The sequence below is a fragment of the Hevea brasiliensis genome, chromosome 2 (assembly GCF_030052815.1).
Source record: "Hevea brasiliensis isolate MT/VB/25A 57/8 chromosome 2, ASM3005281v1, whole genome shotgun sequence".
NCBI classification, from domain to species: Eukaryota; Viridiplantae; Streptophyta; class Magnoliopsida; order Malpighiales; family Euphorbiaceae; genus Hevea; species Hevea brasiliensis.
The window spans coordinates 114310492-114329727 of NC_079494.1; the positions used below are offsets into that span (position 1 = coordinate 114310492).

The window sequence follows — 19236 nt, forward strand, 5'->3', positions numbered from 1 at the left end:
TCCGAAATGGATGATAAATCAGAATTTTTACACAAATGTCACTCCTGCAATTAGAGGGATTATTAATGCTCAAACAGGAGGAGAATTTATTATGAAGCATGAAGATGAAGCTTATGAGCTATTGGAGAAAATTGCAAAGAATACTCATCTTTGGAGTAGTCCAAGAGGACCAGCTCCAACTCAAAGGAGGCAAGCTGCTGGAATGTATGATCTTGATCCGTTCAACATGATTAATGCAAAGTTCAATGCATTTACAAATATTTTGGCTAAGAAGATGGAAGATTTGAGTATGTTGGTTAGTTCATCATCGTCATCTGGAAGTTCACAACAAGTGGCTTATGTAGAGGGAACTACCAGCTGTGGAGTAGACTATGGAGAGCAAGCAGCATATGTTGGTAATTATGGAAACAAGCAAATGGGAAATTCTTACTCTCAAACCTATAATCCAACTTGGAGGAATCATCCCAACTTTTCATGGGGAAATCAGCAAAGTCAAGTTCCAAATAAGAATTTTCAACCACAACAGCAACAAGGAATTCCATATCAGCAAAATAGGCAACCATTGCCTAATTTTCAGCAGAAAACTATGAATCCTCCACCAAAACAGCAAGAACAAAGTTCCACCACTGAAGCTTTATTACAACAGATTCTTGCCAACCAAAATAAGCATGATGAGGAGATGAGAGAGATGAAAGCAAGGCTAGAACAGATGCAAACACATAACAGAATGCTGGAAAATCAGATTGCACAACAAGCATCTTCCTCAGGTACCAAGTCTTTTGGTAAGCTTCCAAGTCAACCAGAAAACCCAAGAGAGCAGTGTCAAGCTATTACTTTAAGAAGTGGGAAAGTTGTAAATAATGAGAAGAGTGAAAATAGTGAGAAGAGAGAAAATGAGAAAGAAACTGATGAGGGTGAAAAACAAGAAAGTGAAAAACAAGAGAGTGCAGAAAAATGTACAGAGAAAATTGAAGAGAAGGAAGAGAAGTATATACCTCCTGAGCCCTACAAGCCACAGGTTCCCTTTCCACAAAGATTTCACAAAGCCAAGCTTGATAAGCAATTTGGGAAGTTCTTAGAAGTTTTGAAGAAGCTTTACATAAATGTACCTTTTGTTGATGCTCTTTCACAAATGCCCTCTTATGCGAAATTCTTAAAAGAAATTCTCTCAAACAAGAGAAGAATTGAAGACCATGAAACTTTAGCTTTGACAGAAGAATGTAGTGCTATCCTTCAAAGGAAACTTCCCCCAAAGCTCAAAGATCCAGGGAGTTTTTCAATTCCATGCCACATTGGGGAATCATGTTCTACAAAAGCTTTATGTGATTTAGGGGCTAGTGTAAGCCTTATGCCCCTTTCCATTTATGAAAAGCTCAATATGGGAGATCTTAAGCCAACCCACATTTCTCTTGACTGTTGTGGATCAATTAAGTATCCTGAAGGGATTTTGGAGAATGTGCCTCTAAAGGTTGGGAAGTTCTATATACCTGTTGACTTTGTCATCTTGGACATGGAGGAGGATTCTAATATTCCAATTATCTTGGGACGACCCTTTCTAGCTACAGCAGGAGTATTGATTGATGTTAAGGGAGAAAAATTGACTCTTAGAGTTGGTGAAGATCAGTTGGTTTTCAATATTAATAACGCTATGAAGAAGCATCATTCTGAAGCTGATACTTGCTTGAGAGTTGATATCATTGATGAGCTGGTTGAAGAACACTTCAGAAAAAGATATCCAGAAGATCCACTTGAAAATTGTTTGGTTCATGGAGAAGGTATAGACTATGACAACCCTTATGTGGCTGCATATGCTCAACATCTAGAGGGAAGTCCACCATTCATTTCTGCTCCAGTTTTTCAACTCACACAAAAGGAAATAGCAGCATCTAAGCAACCATCATTCAAGGAAGAAGATGCACCTAAGGTAGAACTTAAGCAACTTCCTTCTCAGCTCATGTATGAATTTCTTGGCACCAATAACACTTATCCAGTAATTGTAAATGCAAACTTGAGTACCTTAGAGACTGATAAGTTGTTAAGAGTGTTGAGGCAATTCAGAAAAGTTTTAGGATACACCATAGATGACATTAAGGGAATAAGCCCACACTTTTGCATGCACAGAATTATTTTGGAAGAAAGTTGTAAGCCATTTATTGAACATCAGAGAAGGTTGAACCCAAATATGAAAGAAGTTGTTAAAAAGGAAATTTTGAAGTTGCTTGATGCAGGGATCATATACCCTATCTCAGACAGTACTTGGGTGAGCCCAGTACATGTTGTCCCAAAAAAGGGTGGAATAACAGTTGTCAAAAATGAAAATAATGAATTAATTCCCACCAGAACAGTGACTAGTTGGCGAATGTGCATAGATTACAGAAAATTAAATATAGCCACTAGGAAAGATCATTTTCCACTTCCCTTCATTTATCAAATGTTAGAAAGATTGGCTAGGCATTCTTATTTTTGCTATTTAGATGGATACTCAGGTTTTTTTTCAAATCCCTATCCATCCAAATGATCAAGAGAAAACCACTTTCACTTGTCCATATGGAACCTTTGCTTATAGGAGGATGCCATTTGGGTTGTGTAATGCACCAGCCACTTTTCAAAGGTGCATGATGGCAATCTTCTCAGATTTCATTGAAGATATAATGGAGGTTTTTATGGATGACTTTTCTGTTTATGGATCTTCATTTGACATATGCTTAGCTAACCTCTCTAAGGTTTTGCAGAGATGTGCGGATACTGACCTTGTGTTAAACTGGGAAAAATGTCATTTCATGGTTCAGGAAGGGATAGTGCTTGGACATTTGGTATCTAACAGAGGAATAGAGGTTGATAAAGCCAAGGTTGAAGTGATAGAGAAGATGGCTCCTCCTACCAATGTCAAGGGAATTCGAAGTTTTCTAGGACATGCCGGGTTCTACAGACGCTTTATCAAGGATTTTTCTAAAATAGCCAAACCTTTGTCTAATTTGTTAAGTAACGACACACCATTTGTATTTGACCAAGAGTGTTTGGATGCCTTTTGCAGGTTGAAGCAAGCTCTTATCACTGCACCGATCATGCAACCACCTGATTGGAGCCTACCTTTTGAAATTATGTGTGATGCTAGCAACTATGCAATTGGAGCTGTTCTTGGTCAAAGAAAGGACAAAAAGGCTTATGCTATTTATTATGCTAGTAGAACACTGGATGAGGCTCAAACAAATTATGCAACAACTGAAAAGGAATTTTTAGCAATTGTCTTTGCATTGGAAAAGTTCAGACCTTACATTATTGACACAAAGGTGGTTATATTTTCAGATCATGCAGCCATCAGGTATTTACTCCGTAAAAAGTAGGCTAAACCTAGGCTCATTAGGTGGATTCTGATGCTACAAGAGTTTGACTTGGAGATTAGAGATAAGAAGGGAGCTGAAAATATAGTTGCTGATAATCTTAGTAGGCTAAAATTTGATGATGAAGAAATGGATGAAATCCCTATTGATGAGTTTTTCTTGGATGAATAACTTTTCTCTCTTGTTGCTAAACTACCTTGGTATGCAGACTTTGTGAATTATCTATCTTGTGGAGTTTTACCTCTAGGAATGACATGGCAACAAAAGAAAAAGTTTTTGCATGAGGCAAAATTTTATAGATGGGATGATCCTTTACTCTTTAGGAGATGTTGTGATAGTTTAATAAGGAGATGTATTCCTGATGAGGAGACACAGAGTATTATGCATCATTGCCATGCTTCTGATTATGGAGGACATTTTGGAATCTCTAAAATAGCTAGTAAAATTTTGCAAGCTGGTTTCTTTTGGCCAAATCTTTTTAAGGATATGAGGAAATTTGTGTTGGAATATGATAAATGTCAAAGGAGTGGAAATCTGTCAAAAAGAGATCAGATGCCCCTAAATGGTATTCTTGAAGTAGAATTATTTGATGTCTGGGGAATAGATTTTATGGGGCCATTTCCTCCTTCATTTGGTAATAAATACATTCTAGTTGGAGTTGACTATGTGTCAAAGTGGGTGGAAGCTATTGCAACTCCAACTAATGATGCTAGAGTTGTAGTGAAATTCTTGAAGAAATTTGTCTTGAGCAGATTTGGAGCTCCTAGGGCTGTAATTAGTGATGGGGGTTCACATTTTTGTAATAAGCAATTTGAGAGCTTAATGAGGAAATATGGTGTAGTGCACAAGATAGCTACCCCATACCATTCTCAAACTTCAGGACAAGTTGAAATTTCTAACAGAGAGCTCAAACATATCTTGGAGAAAACAGTGAACAATTCTCAGAAAGATTGGTCTATCAAACTAGATGATGCTTTATGGGCATATAGGACTGCTTACAAAACCCCTATAGGAACTACTCCATTTAGATTGGTGTATGGTAAGTCTTGTCATTTACCTGTGGAGCTAGAACATAGAGCATATTGGGCCATTCAGACCTTGAATTTTGATCTTAAGCAAGCTGGTGAAAAGAGACTATTGCAACTTAATGAGCTTGAAGAATTAAGGATGGATGCTTATGAAAGTGCCCGTATTTACAAAGAAAGAACTAAAGTTTGGCATGATAAGCATCTTAGGAAAAAGGAATTCAAAGAAGGTGATTTAGTTTTATTGTTCAACTCAAGATTGAAATTGTTCCCTGGAAAACTTAAATCAAGGTGGACTGGTCCATATAGAGTTTCTAAGGTTTTCCCTTATGGAGCAATTGAAATTTTGAGTGAAAAATCTGGGAATTTTAAGGTCAATGGGCATAGATTGAAACATTACATAACTGGAGACCCAATAAAAGGAGCAAGTTGTTACAAGCTCTCCAATCCCTCACCTCTTTTCAGTGAAATTCATGAAAAGTCCAGCTAAGGACTATAAATTAGCCCTCTTGGGAGGCATCCCAAGTCCTTTTATTTTGCTTTTGCTGATTTACTTTTATTTTCATTGCTTTTATTTTTATCTTAAATCTCCCCAAATTCAATTTTTGACATTGTTGAATCTTGTCCCTTGTAGATGTATTTCAATGGAGGAAGGTTGGTGAACTGCTGGGGAGTGATTCTTAACTTGAAAATTTTGCCCTTCAAACTCTCCCAAAAACTGATTAGTTCTTACTGCATCACCTGTGTAGGAGCTGTTATCTGGTTTATGCAGAGGAAAAATGAAATCTGCAGCAAAAAGGGTGTCTGCAGCAGATGGCTTGTGTTTTTGGTGAGGTTGGGTGTGTAACTTTTAAGTATATGTGCTTTTAATGTTAATATGGTGGTAAGTGAGCCATTTTTGCAGTTATGAGCTTATTTGGGTTGTGGAATTCAAGGTGGACAATATTGCATTCTCTTGGCATAACTTGGAGAGTTCATTTCATCATTTGTGAATAGATGCAATCTTATGCAGGTTTTATTAAGTTTTTATTGTGCTAAATGTTGATTTGCAGAATTTGAGTAAAAATGGCATGGTTCACAAAGGTCTTTTATGTAGAATCCATTTCTACATGCTTGTGTGATGAAATTTTGATGGACTTTGTATATATTGATGTGTTTTTGGTGAAAATTTCTCATAGTTTATGCTTCATAGAATTATATTTCTTCATTTTAGGGTATTTTTCACACTTGCAAATCATATTCTATTGCAATCTTAATCTTGTTGAATTGTGCATAAGCAACTGCATAGCTTATGCAATCCTGCATAACCACAATTCTTGCCATTTTCATCCCTGTTTCAAACTGCATAAGAAGAATGCATAGCCTATGCAATTCTGCATAACCTCATTTTGTCAAATTTCATATCTGTCAAAACTTGCATAAGGTGAGTGCATGACTTATGCACGTTTGCATAACTTCAAATTCTGCATTTTCTCTCTCTGCCGAAGTCTGCATAAGGAGCGTGCATAACTTATGCACTTCCGCATAACCAAAAACTCTGATTTTCTCTCTTTGCCGAAGTCTGCATAAGCAGAGTGCATGACTTATGCACATCTGCATGACCGAACTCTCCAAAAAAATTAAAAGCTGCCGAAGTCTGCATAAGCAGAGTGCATGACCTATGCACTTCTGCATGACCCGATTCTCTGAAAAACCAAATCTGTCGAGAGGTGCATAAGGGGAGTGCATGACTTATGCACTCCCGCATGACTTCACTCCCCAAATTTCAAAAGTTGCCGAGACCTGCATAAGCAGAGTGCATAACCTATGCACTTCTGCATGACATATTTTTCTGAACTTCAAAACAGGGAGAAACTTGCATAAGCTAGTGCATAAGCTATGCACATTCACTTTCCCCTTATGCAGTTTTTACAAAACCCGTTTAAATCAAACTTTTCTTTTCGGCAATTTTTTTTTTCTTTCCCACCTTCACCCCGATATCCTTGTTCACTGTTTTTCTCCTCTCACGATCCTCATTCCGGCATAACCCTTCCTCTCCCCTTCTTCTCCACTCGCATTTTCACCGCATAAACCCTAATTTCTCCCCACATTTTTCATTTCCGCCTTCATCTCCTCCATCCTCACTATCGGGAACCATGGAGTCTCCTCCTCATTCTCCTCAAACTTCCCCTCTCCAAGTATCGCCATTGTCAATGCGACCTCCCAACCCAGATTCCCCTCCACAAGAGACACCCCCACCACCTTCCACAGCCACCTACAAGCGGAAAATTAGGTCGAAATCTACGCGACCCATTGCTTCCATGCCTCCCTCTCAAACGCAAAGAACCACCCACCTCATTGTCGGAACCACCACCCAAAAAGCTAAAAACTTCAGCCTCCACACCCTCTTCCAGCAAAAAGCCAATTTCAGTAGCTTCACAGGTATCAAAGTTACCTTGGCCTCTTCCTGATACAATTCAAAAGGCAGCTTTTAAGAGACTCAAGGATAGGAGGGTACAACTCACTAGGTATATTTCTGCCGATTCTCTACAATCTCTTGGTTTATTTGATAATGTGGTTGCATATCTTGATGATATGGGTTGGATGGAATTTGTGCATAAGCAGGAGATAGTTTATCCAACTCTAGTTTTGGAGTTTATTTCTTCATTCTCTGCTACCCTCAAATTGCATGATGTAGACCATAAGCCAATTATTAAATTTAGATGTTTGGGGCAAAATAGAAAGCTGTCATTGGACCAATTTCATAGCATTTTTGGGTTTGCAATTGATGGGCTATTTCGAGTGCCACATACTGGAGTAGAGGTAGCAAACAAAGGTATTTGGAATGCTACTCAGTTTTGGAGAGTTATCACAAACCAACCTCAACCCTTTTCTGCTGGCAGATCCAAAACTTCTCAAATACTAGACCCTGCACTTAGGTTTATTCATAGACTGATTGCTAGCACTATTTTGGGCAGAGGACTAGTTAGTCTTTGGGAAATCTGAATTATTTATGTTATGGTGTGCATTTCACAAGGTTAAGGTTTCTCCTGGTTATTTCTTTTGTGAGCATGTGCTGCATATTGCCACCAAATCCATAGGTGACATTGTTTTGGGTGGGCTCATAACTGTTATAGCCAAGCATTTTGGTTTTAATCTCAAGAGCACCCAATACCGGCACTTGTGGACACCTTATATTTTGATCTTTGCACACCTATCCAAAAGCAGGTTCGGTTGCCACATTTTGATATTGCACAACCAGCAGTGAATGTCAACCCATGTACAACCGAAGCCCAACTCGCCCAATCGGTTCCACAAGACTTCTGAACCCATCCCGCCCCCTCAATCTGCACAGGACACCCCACACCTCCTACAGTGAACCCTCCTCATCCACCTCCTCAGATTCAACACTAAAGCCTTATTCACCTATCTTGAAAGGCTTAGTGATGATATATACTTTGTGGTTAGGAAGCTTGACACTGGTCTTGATACCCTCAAGAATCGTCATGATCACCTATTTGACCTTGTCATGGAAACCAGAGATAAGCAGAAAGAATTGAAGGAGATGATGAAGCAGCTCATGATCTTTCTGGGAATGCCACCTCCACCTCCATCACCTCCTCCAGCACCATCATTTCGACAGCAAGCAGCAGCCACCAGCCCCTTAGCAACATCTTTGGACAAGCGCAAAACAATAGAACTAGATTAGCTTCTGTTTTACTTTTGTTCAATCTTGTAGGACCTTTTCTTTGTAAATATGTTCAAACAATTGTAGTTTGTTTTGAATTATGTTTGTTTGTTTTGAATTAGTCTGTTTTGAATTCTGTTTTTCTTAAAGTTTTATTGGATAGCTCTTACATTAGTTTTCTTTGATTTTCATTGCACTTATTGCCCTTTTTGTGCATATTTGTCCATACTCTATCTATATTTGCATGCTTCTACTGGTGGTTGCACATTTGTCCTTGCTCAGCATCATGCAGCAGCTTTTGCACATGCTGCACAGGCTGTGAATTCCTTTATGCAATTATCTTGCATAGCCTGTGCAGCCCTTTATGCCACTTATGCTGATCTGCACAGGCTGTCATTCCCTCATGCAAATGTTCTGCATAGCCTGTGCAGTCCTTATTGCCACTCATGCAGAACCGCACAGCTTATGCACCCTACTTATGCACATGTTCTGGACAGCACTTTACTCTGCATAACCTATGCAGCTTCTTATGCATCCCTTTATATCTTGAATTCTCCTCTGCTCCATACCAGGTAACTCTTTCTTTTTGCTCTTAATTTTCCTGGTTATTCCCTTTGCTTTGAGTTTTGATATTGCATTGCTTGAGACATTGAGGACAATGTCTAATTTTGAGTTTGGGGGTGCATTTTGATTTTTGCTTCATTTTTCACATTTTGAGTATAGAGCATCCCATCCCATTCCATTTACATTTATTGTAAATATTTTACATATACATCCATACATACATATACATTACACATTTACACACACATTATACATCACTTAGAAATTGTACACATTGCATACAAATAGACAAATAGATTTCCTCCATTTAGTTAATGCATTACTCATTTTTAGGAATCATACATCATGCATTAAAATCTTTTGCCAAATCCCTTGAGTATTGAAAAGTTGCCTATGAGAGTAATTTGACTTACCTTTAGTTGGGTTTGTGGATTGAAAGTTTCCTAAGAGATGCAAGGTTTTGAAGTGTCTATCCCTCGCCTATATTTTCTTAGCCAAAAAGCCACCCAACTAGTCATTTGGAGATGGAAGTGTTAGAGGGAGTTATTGGATATAAGGTAGTCAAATGATGTCTCACCAATCCTAGAACAAATTTTCTAAACCTTTCAAGGCGAAATACCAGCTTATACTTGAAAAGAGAGATGATTAGGCATTCTTTGATTTAAATCTCTTCATTTTAAACCTTTGGCCCTTTTTCCTAATTAAAATTGACCCTTGCAAACCCTTTTGAGCCTTTTTGTCCCTAATTTTTCTTGAAACCCTTATTACTACCTAGCCAATGAACCAAACACTCCAACCCTTTTCATGAGAATAATTATTTATAACATTAGGTACATATTTAAAAAAAATAAATAAATAAAAGAGAAAAAAAAATTTTGCAATAAAAGGGAGAAGAAATGCTTATCACCTTGTAAAAGTGCTAGTATATGTGCTTTTCACCATTGTCATTCGAAATGAAAGAAATCCACCCAAAGTATTAAAAGAAATGAGTTTGGGGGTGGCAAATTTTAGGGACAATCATCAAAAGAAAATGCAAAATACAAGTTTAAAGAATCAAATGTCCCTCCATTTTTATGTGTTTTGTAAACTATGCCAGCATTTGACAATCCTCATTGTGTATTTCTCTCCCCCATATATATAAAGAAGAGAAAAATATATAATAAAATAAGAAATGTACCTTATGTTGTAAAAAATTGAAAATATTCTCATCCTTTGAATCCTTTTTACCCATCTTTCTTCTTAGCCTCATTTTAAACCCCATGGCCCCATTGCATCCCAAAAAGACCTTTGATTTCTTGATAGTACTTGCTACATTAGTGGAGATAGGAGTAGGGAATTTGCCTATGGGATTGGAGAAATTATCTATTCATTCATTTAATTCCATCATAGAGACACTTTGCCTATTGATTGTCCTAGAATTCCTTTTGAGCATAACTTTCTCTTTTGATTGGTTGGTTTGGGGATTTTGAATGATAATTGACTTGATGGCTAAGCGGTGAAAGCTTGGATAAGCATTAGATTCTTTGCATTTTGAAGGATGGGTATATGGATTGCTGGTATGGCTAAAGGTGTGTTAAGTTACTTTAATAGGTGATTTTCATAGCTCTTTGGATAAGGCACCCCTAAAATTTTTTGCATCACATTTTAAAGTTTGCTTGAGGACAAGCAAAAGCTTGAGTTTTGGGGTATTTGATGCATACATTTTGCATAGTCATTTAGGTCTAATTTCATAGCCATTTTATTTTATTATTAGTCATTTTTAGCCAATTTCATTAGTTATTTAGTTAGTTTTTCATAGTTGTCAATTTTGCATTAATTTGTAATTTTTACTTTGTTTTGTAGGAAAAATGGTGTTTTTGAAGGATCAAGAGAAATTTTGCCATTGAGGAGTGACTTACAGCCAAAGATGTCAAAACAAGTTTTCAAGTGAAAATATGCATTGACAAAATTGTGCATAACTTGCCGCATAAGCTATGCAGATCCGCATGAGGAGAAGAAACACTGTTCCAATACCTGCCGAAATGTGCATAAGGAGACTGCATAGCTTATGCACATTCACGCCTCCCTTATGCACTTTCACGGAATTGTGCATAACCTATGCACCAAGTCATGCGATTTGCATAAGTGAACCAGAAACCAGTAAAATCGCGCATAAGGGATCGCATGACTTATGCATCCACTTATGCATCCCATAAAGAGTTCATTAATGAGTGCGTAAGATTCCCTCAGAAAATCCCTCCTCAAACACACCATTTTAGGGCTCCATGTCAGAAAATGCTATAAATAGTCCCATTTCCCATTTTAGAAAGGGGGAAAAAGGAGCAGAAAAGGAAAGGGAGAGGAGAGGCAGAATTGGAGGAGTCACTTTCACCTTCCACACCATTTTCAACCAAGATTTGCAGATTTCTTTCTTTCCTTATATTTTTCCTACATTTCTAGTGTTTAATTTCTTGTTTCTTAGCTTAGATTGAAGCTTATTTTCATATAAACTCATATTTTCTTGTAAGGATTATGGGTAGTGAGTAGTTTACTTTTGATTCTGGAGTAAGGGTTGTAATATTTGAGATATTTTGTGAATTTTGATTGGGTAATCCATCTTTTGTGGTCTTAATAAGTTTTATTCATTTCTTGTGTGCTTAATGACATGCTTAGTGTAGGATCCCATTAAGTGATGTTCTTAATCCATGGTTGAGGCACCGAAAGGAGAAGGCCTTGTGATAGATAATCAAGAAATTGGACTTAATTAACTTAGATCTAGAAATAGACTAAGGATTAAGAGGATTCACAGATTAATTAAAGAACTTAATGGGTCTTAATTAATTTTAACTCCACGAAAGTAGGATTAGATTGATTAAGACACTCTTTGTCTCACTCGAAAGGGTATTCAAAGGATTTAAGAATTAATCGCCTTAAAACCCGTAAGTTCCGCAAGATTGGATAACTAATTTAAAATCCCAAAATAGCTCGAATATGAAATCCCGAACTCCGGAATCGCCTTTTTACCATAGTTAATTTTCAATTGAATTTAATTGCTTGCCATTTTAAATCTTTCTATATTTGAACTTGCTTATCTCAATTTGATGCAATTTTAGTTAAATCATTACATTGTTGAATAGATTATTAATTTTGCACATATAGATTTCATGCTCCATTACCCATCCATTCATTACGTTAATTTCAAAAATAGCTCAATTTATTCAACTTTTTATATCAAAAATTCAATCATTAACACAACTCCTCGTGGGAACGATATCTTTTCTATATTACTTGTACGACCCGTGCACTTGCAGTCGGGACACATCATGTAGTAAGAATTTTCATTCATATCCAAATTTTATTTCAAATAGATATAGATATTTAAAAATTATTAAAGAGGTTCAACAAAATAAACACTCTCCAGTAAAAAGATATATATCCTTAAAACTAGTTAAAATAGCAATAAAACTCCTCTAAAGGGAAACATAGCACTACATATAGATCGGAGGAAGTAATTATGAACTTTAGCTTTTCACTTAAGTCATTTACTTTTTATATTTATCATCTAACCAAAATTTATTTATTTATTGAAATTAACCCAAATTTATTTATTGCTTAAAAAGAATTGCATAATTTTAAAATTTGGCAATTTCAGATATTGTAGACTTACAAATCATTTCAAGTTTCCATAGTGAACAGATGGAATCACATCATCCTTATGATGTCACTGCGTATTTTATTTTCTCCTTATTCATATTTCCAAGAGAAATGAATTTACTATGCAAACATAAATGATGCTTGAAAATGATAAATAAGATGTATATATGCACACACTAATTTTTATATCAATTAAATTTTATTTAATTATTTATTATGATAAGATTTAATTTTTATATCAATTAAATTTTATTTAATTATTTATTATGATAAGATTTGCTTTATCTACACATATAGATATCATATGATCTTTATTTTGAATATGTGATCCAATAGCTCATTTTAATGTGGAAAATAATTTTTTGAACAAAAAAAAAAACTTATATTTATTCATTGAGCAATAAATTTGACGTCAACTTGAGGCAAAGTTAGGAGTTTCTTATAATTAAAAAAACTTATATATGTTTAAAATTTTCAAATTATCAGAAGGGAAATCTTATTTACACCAAATTGTATATATCTGTTTAATTAATAATTTATATATTATTAAAATGATGATGAATTTTACTGGTGATTTCATTATAAAGCATAATATTTGGAATTTTGATTAATTACACTCTATTACAAGTAAGAAATTTCCCAATTGGAATACGTTAACATCATGAATTTATTAATTTTTGGCAGGGCTTCTTGGTTCTCTCTCACCTATGGCATTATATATACTTGTGTATGTTGCCTCTGGACGCATATCTATAGATCATCCAAATAATTCTCTCTTCATTTGCTTTGCTTTGTTTTGTTTCTCTGTAAGCGAAAATGGCATTTGTCACCGCCACAGCTGGTGTTCAAGTTCTGATCAAGAGTCTACCAGACACGTTCTGGACTAAAATTCAAGATTCCGCAAATTCTTTTCCTGAAGCCGCACCAAACCTATATTCATCAATTGCTGTCAGCGGCACGGGGGTACGCAAAGTCGAGTATGGCCCAGGTACGTACTTGCTCCAAGATAATTCTTTAGCACTTCTTTGGTCTTTTTATATACATACTTGAAAAAAATGTTAATGAGTAAATTAATAAAGAATTAATGTTAGTGAATTTGTTTTGTATGTAGATTCTCAGAATATCAAAAACTCGTCTGAGCTTATCACTGAAAACAGTCGGGGAAAATTAGCTTACACTGTAACGGATGGTGATATCCTCCAAAAATATAAAGTCAAAACCTTCCAGGCTGAAATAATTTACCCAAATACTGGCAAATGGGTGGAATGGATCTGGACCTATAACTATCTCCCAGAGGATAAAACAAGGATTCTTGAACTTGATGAAGAGATTGCAGTGATTACAGTGAAGACCCTGGCAAAACTTGATAGCTATATTCAAAACAAGTTAACCTAAATTGCATGGATGACCTTCAAGCACATATATATGTATAGTATGTAAATAAAACAGAGCCTTGCTCTGCACTCATCCATGCATGTCTGCTAGATTATTGTGTCTGTGTGTGTACCTAACAATGTGCTACGTGTGGTGTAGTAATAAATAAAGCAGAGTCCTATGTATGCTTAATGCTCTGCACTTTATCCTATAATTGTCTGCGTTATGCTATGTACTTTTCTCCATTAAAATAAAATCCAGCTTTAGCTGGTTCATGTGGTATTTGCTTCGACCTTATGTTTCCCATTTCACGAACCCAAAGCAAAGGACTTAAAGCTTGTTTGCCAACTTGCTTTGCATAATTAATTCAATAAGGGCCAATTGTTATACATTTTTTTTTAATTCATAATAACTTAATTTATACTTAATTGAATGATGCACAAAACATCAATATAGTTTAATCAATTATATAAGGGACATTAGAAAAAAAAAAGCTATCATCAATTCGTCAAAGCATAAATGCATGGTAATAATAAAAATTGTTAATAAGAAAATAATTAATTTGAAAGAATGATTTTGAATAATAAATAAGCTACACATTAGGATAGTTTTCTAGTAATTTTTTTTCTATTAAAGATAAAGTTCATTGCCATAAAAAGGCCTGGGTCAATTCAAATAAAAGATTCAGACGGGATTCAAGATACATAAGGAAACTCAACCTAATCATCAGCTAGTTAAACCCACAAAAGTAAAATACATACAAGATCAAGCTAGCATAACGAAGGCCTGTGGAAAATGGCTCTAATAGGTTGCAAACCCACGCCTGAACTAAATAAGGCCAGAAGCCCAGAAAGAACCCTGAGCACACTGGACTTGACCCAAAATAAGCAAGGATCCGAAGAAACAAATAAAGACTCCGTCATTAACCGTCAAGCTTAACCGAGCTACTTCAGGGAATCTAAGAAAGCCAATGAAGCATCTGATTCTTGTTAGTAGCCAACGACCACCATAGTTGAACCTCAAAAGCACCCTGGGAGGGAAGCAAGCTTCTTAGAGTCTTTAGATAAACGATGAGAGTACCATGAAACCAGCACCTTGGTAAGAAGTAGAAATTATAGAATAGGGAAACCAGATGGGCATAAGGCAAAGCTCTTTAGCTCTGTTGGCTGTTAAGGGACTAGTTAGCAAGAAGATGGCACTAATAACATCTCCAAGAGGTACCCCATAGCTAAAAGTGAACCCATCCATCCCCAAGCTTCAAGGCAGCTGAGAGGCCAAAGCCGTTGCCAAGAGCATCCCCTGCATACATCTAGAAGACATAGACAAACGGATAGAGACTGTCATGACCCAAATTATGAGTTAGACCGGCACTAGGACTTGGGTCAGTATAAGGCCCCCAAAGCCCGTAGTAAATCTAACTATTCCTAGCCCAGCTGTAAAGCCCAGCACTGTAGTCCAATTTCAAGAAAATAAACAGACAGAGTCCAGTCATAAATTGAGCTACCCAATGGAGAGCAATATCTCACCCGACCTGTAATCACGACACAAATCAATTTGGGGAGCTCAGCTCACCCTTACAATCTACAAACAAATATATATAATCCAATGGGAGCTCAGCTCTCTCATCCAAATACAATCACATAATAACTTTAAAAGACTACTTTGTCAATTTTTTTTTTTTTAATTATTGATATAGTTTAGTTAAAAATTCAGTCTTAAACGGGTTGGACTTACCAAATCCCTACCCGATCTTATATGGATCAGACCCAGTTGCGAATTAGCCCGAGCTTGGCTCAGAACAAGTCAAGCCATCTTTGATCTCACAAAGATCAGACATACCATGTATAGATTGGATTATAATAAACTAGATTAGGAGATCGATGCTACAGATCTAAGATTGGAATGACGTGGACATATTACATCTCTGTAATGTATGACCAAAGGGAGTTACATTGACACAGGTACATTTTTGTTGCATATGGCTAAAGGAGAGCACAGGATTAGTCAATAGAATCCCTTGAATCTCTTTGTTGCTCTTTTTTTGCCTTCCCTTGAATCTCTTTGTTGCTCTTTGCTCCGTTGTTTCATTTTTATTTATTTATTTATTTTTGGTTTGGGCTGAGTTTGCTTCGGCCTCTCTCCCAATACCCTTCTTTAATAAAATTTTGCTTGTTTATAAAAATTTAATAAAAAATTACAGTAGAAAAGAAGCATAAATTTTTAAAAATTGAGAAAATAAATATAAATACTCAAATCGGGAGTAGATTTGACCCTAATTGATAATAAAGTTAAATAAAGCTTAAAAAGTAAGGAAAAAAGAAAAAGAAAAAGAAGAAAAATGGAGTTATTATTGATGAGAAAATTTCATTAGTAACTATTCAAAAGAAAGAGGGAGTTTTAAGAAGGATGAAGGAGGAAATTTTATAAAAAGAATGATGAGTCTTAATTTATTTTGGCAGTAAGCCCAATCTTCTTTTTTTTAGTTAATTGAGAATCACAGTACGATATAATAGCTGAACTTCCATCTAATGAATTTGAGGAGAGGAAACCTGGAACTGGCTTATGAAAAATATTTTCAATAAAATTTACTTATGAAAAATATTTTTTATAAATTTTAACTTTAATAAAAATAAATATATTTCATAATTATAAAAATTTTATTTTATATAACAAAAAGACAACTATTAATAACAAAAATTTTACTTTTAATTTTTCATTAAATTAAGGTTTTAATTTATTTTTTTAAGTAAAACGTTTATATTTATAATCTAACCAAAATATATTTATTGTTTATAAAGAATTCATTAATTTTAAACCAAGTGTGAAAAAAGAAAAAACATATATATATATATCAGATAATGGCGATTTGTGGTAGGCAGATTTATATTCCATTTCACAGTTCTATTGTGAACAGCTGGCACATTGTCCGCCTCTGTGGTCAAGTGACAAGGGCACAATGAACTTACGTCCATGTCCTCGGTTCGCTCCCCTTCTCCTCATGTGCTTATCGGAAAAAACAAAAGAAAAATGCTGGCACCTTACACCGAATGGAATTCCATCATCCTGATTTTTAGAGAAGTGAATTATTACGCAGACTGACAAGTGCGTGTAGCACTCGTTTGCTTCGATTCCATTTTATAAGATTTTTTGAATTCAATTTAATTTCATATTTTGTGTGTTTAGTTTATTAAAAAATTTAAAATTTAATTTTAAAATTAATTATTGTTAAATTTGATAAAATTTAAAATAAATTCTATAAATCTTATAAATAACATTTTTTTTAAAATTAAAAATATCCTTATCAAAAAATTCTCTTAATAATTTATCGTTTATATACACATATGTTGAAATTATACATTTTAAAACTCTAATCACTAATATGGTTAATCGAAATTAAAATCCTCATTAAGTACTATTAATTAATTAAAAAATTAAAAGTGATCAAGTACTATTAATATATATCATCCTTAAATTCTTGTGAGAATCTTGTGAGAAATATGAATTTATTTTATATTTACAACTATATTATTCGTTGGTTTATATATTTATTAACTGTTATAAATTTATCAGATATAATTTTTTTTTAATTTTATAAAAACTTATAATTTTTTAATTTTATTTTTTTTAATAGAAAATTTGATAGTTTATTAATAAGAATAATAAGATAAGTACATCACAATATTCTCATAAGAGAAAAAAAATATAAACATAGATAATTAAAATATTCTGTTCAATGATGATCTGGATAGAGCAGAATAGCCTTTTGAGTAGTAACTAATTATTTTTTATTTTGGACAATCAAAGAAAACTTCTGTAATATTACCCTTTTAAGGAATTTATTAAATCACCACCATCAATGAAGGAATAGATGGTACTATTAGGCTCCATTAATAGAAAAATATTACCCATACCTGAGTCTCCAACTAAAAAAAATCAATAATCAACGCTGTATTTTGAATTGCCAAATAGTCCATTCAAATATTTAAAAAGATAAACAAAATTTCACTAAGAGGAGAAAAATAAAATCCTAATAATGAGAAGAAATAAGACCCTAATATTGAGAAGAAAGCTTCAGATTTATTCTTAAATGACACAAATATAAAACAAGAAACTTAAATATGTTCTAAACAGATATAAATATAAGAGATTATTTTAAAAAATAAAAAAAAAAAAATCCATCTATGGGTAGTCACCTATGAAAAACTCACCGATAATGACCAAAAAAAGAGATCTAAAAGTGAAAATAAAAAAAGAGAGAAAAGAGAGGAGGAGAAGAGAGAAGGAGAATAAATAAATTTTAATTTTGAATAGTGTGTGTGCAAATAAGACAAACTAGATAACATTCTCTAGAAATAATGGTTGAATTTGTGAATAACGTTCTTTTATTTCTAGAAATAAGGTCGAATTTGTAAGGATATTTTTATGAAAAAAAAAAACTGTAAATTGTTAATTATAGATTTTCTCTCACAATAAATTACATTAGTAGTAAATTAATATTAATACCATTGATGGCTAATTCAGTTTTGATAAAACTCGATTAATGTTTCCAACATGAGAGTTTACATTTTAATAATTATTTCTCTTAGTGAGTGATATGTAATATTTTATTTTTAAATTAGAAGAATTTATTCTTTTTTAAATTTTTTATAAAAAAAATAATAAAAAATCTCATTTAAAAAAATATAAATGTTTAAAAAAAAAAATCACTTTGATGCTAATTTTTTTAGCAAAATGGATTTTGAATTTCACATCTCTTTGCCATCCGATCTTATAATCACGGTGATAGCCAACTAAGCTCCCTTAATTGGGTAGAATTAATGAAAAATAATTTTAATTTAGGCTTTATCTATTTCATAGAAAATATCTTTTTTAAATATTTTTATATTTTTAGTATTTGAGCAATTAAAAAAGTTGATTAACAAAAAATATTTTTATAATTTAAAAAAATTAAGTTAATTTTAAGAAAAATGACTCTCTTTTAAAAAAAGAAAGTCATTTTATAAATTTTGACAATCTAATTAACTTATAAAAGTGCTTATATATGCATTATATAAATATATATTATTAATTTAATATTATAACTAATCAATGAAAAATATTTTTATTAAAAATATTTTCTTAAAAAATATTTTTCATAAAAATATTTTTCATATAAAATTTATTTTTTATGAAACAAACTCTAAGATATAAAAAAGATCATATTTAATTTTTAATATTAATTAAGTGACTTATTACGAATTTGAAAATAGTACAAAAAAAAATCTCTCTCTATTTCTTTTTCTCTTGAAAAAATCTTTTAATCCTATTTTTAACTTGGGACTGCCACTGTAAGCTCAAATATAACCCCCTCTATTTCTTTTTCTTTATTTGCTTTCGATAAACTCTTATCTGCTTTTCTTTATTTGCTTTCAATGAACTCATAAACTTAAATACCTTGTAGTTATGATTTAGTTGTTTGTTTTGAGCTTTAGCTCCCAATTTCTACCAAAAAACTCATATATATATATATATATATATATATATATATATATATATATATATAAAATAGAGGTGCTTTCTACTAAAAATAAATAGATTTGCTTTCCTTTCTCTTATATTCTATGGAAATTTTTTTCTCCTCTGAGTAGATTTA

General features: G+C 33.7%; 1 protein-coding gene across 1 annotated transcript; it reads left to right on the forward strand.

The window, feature by feature from the left end:
• The first annotated feature begins 12976 nt into the window (after nt 1–12976).
• LOC131168728 (uncharacterized) lies at nt 12977–13886 on the forward strand. Its single transcript, XM_021802672.2, has 2 exons — nt 12977–13218; nt 13342–13886. Exons 1-2 carry the CDS (start codon nt 13047–13049, stop codon nt 13623–13625), a joined length of 456 nt encoding a protein of 151 aa, XP_021658364.1. The 5' UTR covers nt 12977–13046; the 3' UTR covers nt 13626–13886.
• The last annotated feature ends 5350 nt before the right edge of the window (nt 13887–19236 follow it).

Bases quoted from the DNA above. Each gene is read 5' to 3' on its own strand.
- LOC131168728 (XM_021802672.2), top strand. From the start codon at position 13,047: ATGGCATTTGTCACCGCCACAGCTGGTGTTCAAGTTCTGATCAAGAGT. The intron at 13,219-13,341 runs GTACGTACTTGC...TTTTGTATGTAG, and splicing joins CAAAGTCGAGTATGGCCCAG to ATTCTCAGAATATCAAAAAC.